Here is a 6,971-nt window from a genome sequence, read left to right on the forward strand (position 1 = left end):
TGCAAACACTGTGCCTAGAACTTGTATCTCTGTGTTGGCCGCTCGCACTCGCTTGTAACGTTTTTGCTTTGCAGATCCCACCGGATAAAATGTTTCTCCGCACTAACGCTCCTTGTTTTTTTCTTGGCCTGGTCTCCTGTAAGCTATCAGAAGACGATGTCTGGTAATTCCCAGATCACCACTCCTGCTCCCAGGCTCCATCTCACCATCCTCCGATGTTCGGAGCCTATGTGTGCCGTCTGTGTGTTCCATGCATGCCTTGGTGTGATCCTGCTATGGTTCTGTTGCATGTGTCCTCTCCATTCTACTGATGAAGGAAAAGCTGATATGACAAGGGATCCCTTCTCCTCTTTGCTGCTGGGAGGGATCTGTGAAACCTTTACATTGCAGAGGTTCCCCCAGGAACAAAGGGCTAAAGAGACAGCACCTCGGTATCAGACCTCCCTTCCTTCTTAGCCATATTTGTGGATTTGGTTGCTGTCGATGTGGTGCTGTGTTGGTTTTTTTTCCGGCTATAAATCATGGTGGAGAGTAGAAACAAATAATATTTCTCTTATAAGGCACTGCCAATATACACAGCACTGTACATTTTTATTTATTTATATAAACGGTGTTACCAGGAAGTAATACATTGAGATGCCTCTGGTTTAAAGGTATCTCCTGGGCACAGAGATATGATAACAATACATGGGTACGTTAAATGAACAGAGGTTATGCAGTCAATTCACAGACATTTCATGGACAGAGAGAGTTGGAAAATTGGGTTTTGGGGATAAAGGGCTGGGGAGTTTCAGATTGAAATAGAGCAACATTAACATCACCGAACAGTGAACGGCAGCAAACGGCTCACACCCTTTAGCTGTCCTTTGGCTGCACTAAAGGCTGTCCGCCGTTGGGGCGACGCAGATGTACACTGAAGGGGTTCAGATTGAATGCAGCTGTAGATCCAACGTCCTTTGTCTTGCTGGTGCATAGAAATGCTCAGGCTCTGCAAAGCTTACGATCTAATGTTGGAGTCTGAGTCACAGGGAGATAAAGTGACTGGCCCAAGGAGAACTGGTAGTGGGATTTGACCCGGATTCACCCACTTCAAAGGCTGTGATATTGTCAATGAGCTGTAGATTAGAATAGATGCTATAAAGGATGTTATATCATCTATTGAATGGTGTGACTGTAATACAGGGCATTCTCTTGGGCTTCTGCTTTCAGTGCTCACATCTGCAGCCTCGGAAGCTCGTGCATAAAACACGGGTTATTATTATGTTGTCAGTTACAATGAATCACAATGAGAACATGGGGAGCAAAGTTCACAAGAGTTAATATTTTACCCTGTTCAGTGCTCTGTGACTCTATAGCAGGGTACTAGTTAGCAGCTTGTTAGAACCAGGCGGTCCCAGTGCTCTGTGACTCTATAGCAGGGTACTAGTTAGCAGCTTGTTAGAACCAGGCGGTCCCAGTGCTCTGTGACTCTATAGCAGGGTACTAGTTAGCAGCTTGTTAGAACCAGGCGGTCCCAGTGCTCTGTGACTCTATAGCAGGGTACTAGTTAGCAGCTTGTTAGAACCAGGCGGTCCCAGTGCTCTGTGACTCTATAGCAGGGTACTAGTTAGCAGCTTGTTAGGACCAGGCGGTCCCAGTGCTCTGTGACTCTATAGCAGGGTACTAGTTAGCAGCTTGTTAGAACCAGGCGGTCCCAGGGTCTGGGACTCGAGCCTTGACCCGGGTTCCAGCGCAGTTGTGCGAGGGTGATGTGCGTGTAGAGATTGCTGAGTGGGGGAAGGTGGGGTGGGCATGGAGATTGCTGAGTGGGGGAAGGTGGGGTGGGCATGGAGATTGCTGAGTGGGGGAGGTGGGGTGGGCATGGAGATTGCTGAGTGGGGGAGGTGAGGAGTGCATGGGGATTGCTGAGTGGGGGAAGGTGGGGTGGGCATGGAGATTGCTGAGTGGGGGAGGTGGGGAGTGCATGGAGATTGCTGAGTGGGGGAGGTGGGGAGTGCATGGAGATTGCTGAGTGGGCGAGGTGGGGAGTGCATGGAGATTGCTGAGTGGTTGGAGGTGGGGAGTGCATGGAGATTGCTGAGTGGGGGAAGGTGGGGTGGGCATGGAGATTGCTGAGTGGGGGAGGTGGGAGTGCATGGAGATTGCTGAGTGGGGGAGGTGGGGAGTGCATGTAGAATGCTGAGTGGTTGGAGGTGGGGATTGCTGAGTGGGGGAGGTGGGGAGTGCATGGAGATTGCTGAGTGGGGGAGGGCATGGAGATTGCTGAGTGGGGGAGGTGGGGAGAGCATGGGGATTGCTGAGTGGGGGAGGTGGGGAGTGCATGGGGATTGCTGAGTGGGGGAGGTGGGGAGTGAATGGAGATTGCTGAGTGGGGGAGGTGGGGATTGCTGAGTGGGGGAGGTGGGGAGAGCATGGGGATTGCTGAGTGGGGGAGGTGGGGAGAGCATGGAGATTGCTGAGCGTGAACTAACTGTAATGGCTCCTCAAATAAAATGTCCTGGACTGGATAATGATACTGAGTACCTATACTCTTCCAGCCCCCAGCACTCCGAGAGATGAGGGACTTCACATGAAGATAAAGCAGCAAGCCCCTCTACTAGTTTTATTTTGACCCCCTTTTCTTTACAGGATGGGAGCCGGCGGGGTCCTCCGGGGCTGAATAGCATTAATTTCAGCTCCGGACACCTCCCTGGTTCACGGTTACATACTGGTGAAATTAACGGTGTTTCTGCCCTTCCAGGGGAAACAAGATGGCAATTTATGCATCCAATAGGAAGCCGTAATGTAATCTGTTCCGGCTTCCTATTGGATAGCCATTTAAAGCCCCTGTAGAAACGAGGAAGTGTTGCCGGTAAGTATGTTAGGATGCCGGGGGGGTCGCCGGAGCTGAAATGAACGTGTTTCTGCTCCGGACGATGACACCAACGCGTTTCCATCCTATAAAGAGGTTAGATCAGAGCATTCCTGCTTTCCGATGTATCACATTTCTGCTTCTTAGTATCAAGTCTCTCCCCCGTTTAGCTGCCCTGAACCCCGTGTTTGAGCTATTGTGACTAACAAAACTGTGTCAAATGCTCTGTACCAAACTGGATGTAGGAAAGTTCTTCCCTAATAGACCGCACTCGATGTGTACTGTGTGTGATAGATAGAACTCGATCTCTCACTCACTCTCTCACTCACTCTGTGCTGACATTAACTGGCTGTCACATTGTCTCTTCTAGTAAAGTGCCTCAAAAACACTCCCGCCTTCTTCGCTGAGCGCCTCAACAATGCAATGAGGGTAAGTGAAACGCGCCTCCGCGGTGCACACAGGGAAACCTCCCCCCCCCCCCCCCCTCCGACTGAACGCGGAGCGCTCGGGGAGACAAAAAAAAGAGAGCTTGAAGCGCGCTCTACATGCCCCACAATGCACTGTTTTCTTCTGCAGGGTGCGGGGACAAAAGACAAGACCCTGGTCCGTATCCTGGTGTCCCGTAGTGAGGTGGACCTGCTGGATATCCGCAGGGAATACAAGAGGCTGTATGGCAAGTCGCTGTACACAGACATCACGGTAAGAGAAGGCAGCCGGCTGGGAATGGGCACAGACCCCCTACAGATGTGCTCAGCTCCCGTCCTCAAGCCCCCCCAACAGGTCAGGTTTTCAGGGAAGCCCAGCTTCAGCACAGGTGGCTCAATCAGAGGCTCAGTCTTCGACTGCACCACCTGTGCTGAAGCAGGGACTGATTGAGCCACCTCTTCTCTCCTCTCTCACCCATCTTTCCCCCCCCCCCCTCTTTTTCTCCGCTTCCTGTTCGCCTCTTCCTCTCCACTTCCTGTTCGCCTTTTCCTCTCCACTTCCTGTTCGCCCCTTCCTCTTCTCCTCCTCCTCTTGTCGTGTCTGTCTGGGAATCTGGTGCCGCTGTGTATTATCAGGGAGTTGGAGCAGGGAGTCTGTCCGATCTCTGTACATGTTGGCCCAGTGTGCGGCGTCCGTCTGTCTCCTGATAACTCTTCTTTATTACAGGGTGACACGTCTGGAGATTACAGGAAGCTGCTGCTGAAACTCTGCGGTGGCAACGACTGAGTGTCCTGTCCCCTTCCCCCCTCCTGCTTTGTGAAAGAATCTTTGTCTGTGTTTCCACCTCTCACTTCTTTGTATCAGCTGGGCACTTCAGGAGTTAGATGACCATCAAAATGGAATTCCGCAATGGTCACCCAACCCCTAAACTGCAGCCTAGTCCCATGCAACATCTCAGAAGCTTCAAACAGCTTGTGTGTGCCACCACAGATCATGCCACTATATAGTGACCGACAGCTGTAACTATACACACGCACACTCACAGCATAGCATCCATAGCATCATGCTTGTGTCCTGTGACCTGCCTGGAACACACAATCCCCTCACAGCTCCCTCAATGCCACTTTTGTTGAGCCAAGGCCTCTTAACCTACTTCTTTCCGTTACGAGTCCTACCCCCACGGATACTCCAGCTCGGTCTGCAAGACCTGGCAAAGCACAAGGAAAAGCTACCCGTATCACCCGTGCCATGTGAAACCGTTTCCTCTGCGAGGCTCTCCAGTCCGTGTAAATGTAGCATTACTAGCGGTCACACGGAGCAATGCCTGGCAGGCCTAGAATAGTACAATGCCCTATCCTGAGCACAGGGCATTCACACGTCTCACTGCGTCCTGCACGCCACCCAAGGACAGCTACCTGGTCACCGCCGCAGGAGGCACACAGCACCCATACCCCGCGGTGCAGGCAATGCTAGGAGCAGGAGAGGTGTAGGCAGACGGTTGTAAATCAGTTTCTGAACAAACGTTCTGTTTTACTTACAAATAAGAGGATATTTTATAGTCTGGAAACTGAAACATCTTTTAGCAACACGTCGTTTCATAGACCGGTAAAAAAAAACACGTGACCGTAAGACGCTAAGCACAGAGAGGCGTTAACGCCGGATTATCACATAATATCTAATACACTGGGCCTTAAAGTCCGTCCATAGAACAGTGACTGGTGGTTTGGGATAGACATACACAACAACTGCCTTTTTATTGCGTTAACATGCTTTCCTGGCAGCTAAAGGGTTAAAAAGAATAATAGAGGCCAAAATGTTTCTTTTAAGCAACAACTTCATTTCCTAAAATTTCACACTCTGTAAATATGGGGGGGAGTGTTTCTTGCTTTTAGGGTTACTGAAGTGACGACAACTATATATATATATATATCGAACTAGTTTGTACCTGCTCTTCATACTCCGTGTATCCGGTGTGTGTACGCCGCTATTTTATACACTCATTTTTCTGTACGCGTGGGGTGGATTTTTTTAACCAGAAAGCGTTCATCCCGGTGCAGCGAGCAACGTCAGTGTGGTCAAACTCCAGAGCAGGGGTGGGGACGCCAGTCCTCAAGGGCCAGCAACAGGTCCGGTTTTAAGGATATCCCTGCTTCAGCACAGGTGGCTCAGTCGAAGACTGTAGTTACCCACCCGTGCTTCAGAGTGTCGGAGGCAAAGGACTTGTATGTAGGAAAAATGATGCCATATTGTGCCTGTTATTAATTATTTTACTGTCAATAGCTGTACGCAGACGAGATTATTGTAGAATTAAAGCTGTTTTTCTGTCCAAACAGTAAGAAGTGTTCTCTTTATTTCACACAGATTATAAATCTCCCGCCGTCATGTACAGTAGGTGGCGGATTAATAAAACCGCGGCCGTGTAATAACTGCTCTCGCCCCAAACATGTACATACAGCATATTAACGTTATAGACAATGTATAGCTAGCTTCACAGATCTTCATATAGGACAGAAAGATACACTGTTACTACATTATGTAGCAGCGTAGGTACTTCTCACGGGGGACACATTGCTGCTAAATAAATTCAGCATCAAATGTTATTTTTTATTATTACATCACCTCCCTATAAAGTTGCAACCTAAGAAGGCTTCCCCCCCTTTCTTTTACATAGGTTTGAACTATGGGGTCTCTGGAGCTGAACCTTATTAATTTCAGCTCAGGGGACCCCTTGCTTCCCGAGAAACCTTGAAAGGGGGAGCCGGCATCTCGGCAAAGTTTAATGCTGCTGCGTCACGCGAGCCAATAGGAAGCTGCACTGGGTGACGTCACGGCTTCTTATTGGGGCGCGGGAAGCTTTGAAAACCCACAATTACATGAACTCGACTAGCGATGGTATCTTGGGAAGCGGGGGGTCTCCGGAGCTGAAATAAATGGGGAAGCGGGGGGTCTCCGGAGCTGAAATTAATGGGGAAGCGGGGGTCTCCGGAGCTGAAATAAATGGGGAAGCGGGGGTCTCCGGAGCTGAAATTAATGGGGAAGCGGGGGTCTCCGGAGCTGAAATAAATGGGGAAGCGGGGGTCTCCGGAGCTGAAATAAAAGGGGAAGCGGGGGGTCTCCAGAGCTGAAATTCATGGGGAAGCGGGGGGTCTCCAGAGCTGAAATAAAGGGGGAAGCGGGGGGTCTCCGGGGCTGAAATTCATGGGGAAGCCCAGTGCTTCAATCCCAAGTAAAAAAATAAAAATAAACAAAAATGTGGAAAAAATGGCCGCTTGAATTGGCGCTTTAAACCCCTCCTCCTGCCGTAAGAAAATGGTGTCTGGCAGTCATAAATGACATCACGGAATTTGACCGCAGAGCGCCAGAGCGTGGCGGCAGGCGGAGGATTAGGAAGCCCCGTTACCTGTGATAATTTACCTTGATTATTTTGCTTATGTTATTGCCATTTCAGCCTTTCTTGATGGATTAAGCACACGGTTATCGGCGTAGAGGAAACATTCATATGACTGCTTTTCAGAAATGGGGTGTAGCCGTCTTAATAAACAACAGTGCTGTTCGCTTCTTGCCACCTTAGGGAAAGTCAAGCACCAGAAATTAGATTGTAAGCTCTGTGGGGCAGTAATGTGTGCCAGGAAGTTTCTATGTTTCTTTAAACCACATGTAACTGAAGTGAAGAATGTCGCAGCGATTCTAGCGC

General features: G+C 49.8%; 1 protein-coding gene across 1 annotated transcript in view; it reads left to right on the plus strand.

The window, feature by feature from the left end:
- The window catches only part of ANXA11 (annexin A11), a 47,904-nt gene extending 42,297 nt beyond the window's left edge, over positions 1 to 5,607 (plus strand). The window contains exons 13-15 of the mRNA XM_075610403.1: positions 3,222 to 3,280; positions 3,428 to 3,550; positions 4,004 to 5,607. Coding sequence (XP_075466518.1) covers positions 3,222 to 3,280; positions 3,428 to 3,550; positions 4,004 to 4,063 — 242 coding nt within the window. The 3' untranslated portion in view covers positions 4,064 to 5,607. The remainder of the gene's footprint in view (positions 1 to 3,221; positions 3,281 to 3,427; positions 3,551 to 4,003) is intronic.
- Positions 5,608 to 6,971: the final 1,364 nt, after the last annotated feature.

The sequence above is a fragment of the Ascaphus truei genome, chromosome 8, assembly GCF_040206685.1.
Source record: "Ascaphus truei isolate aAscTru1 chromosome 8, aAscTru1.hap1, whole genome shotgun sequence".
Taxonomy (NCBI): domain Eukaryota; kingdom Metazoa; phylum Chordata; class Amphibia; order Anura; family Ascaphidae; genus Ascaphus; species Ascaphus truei.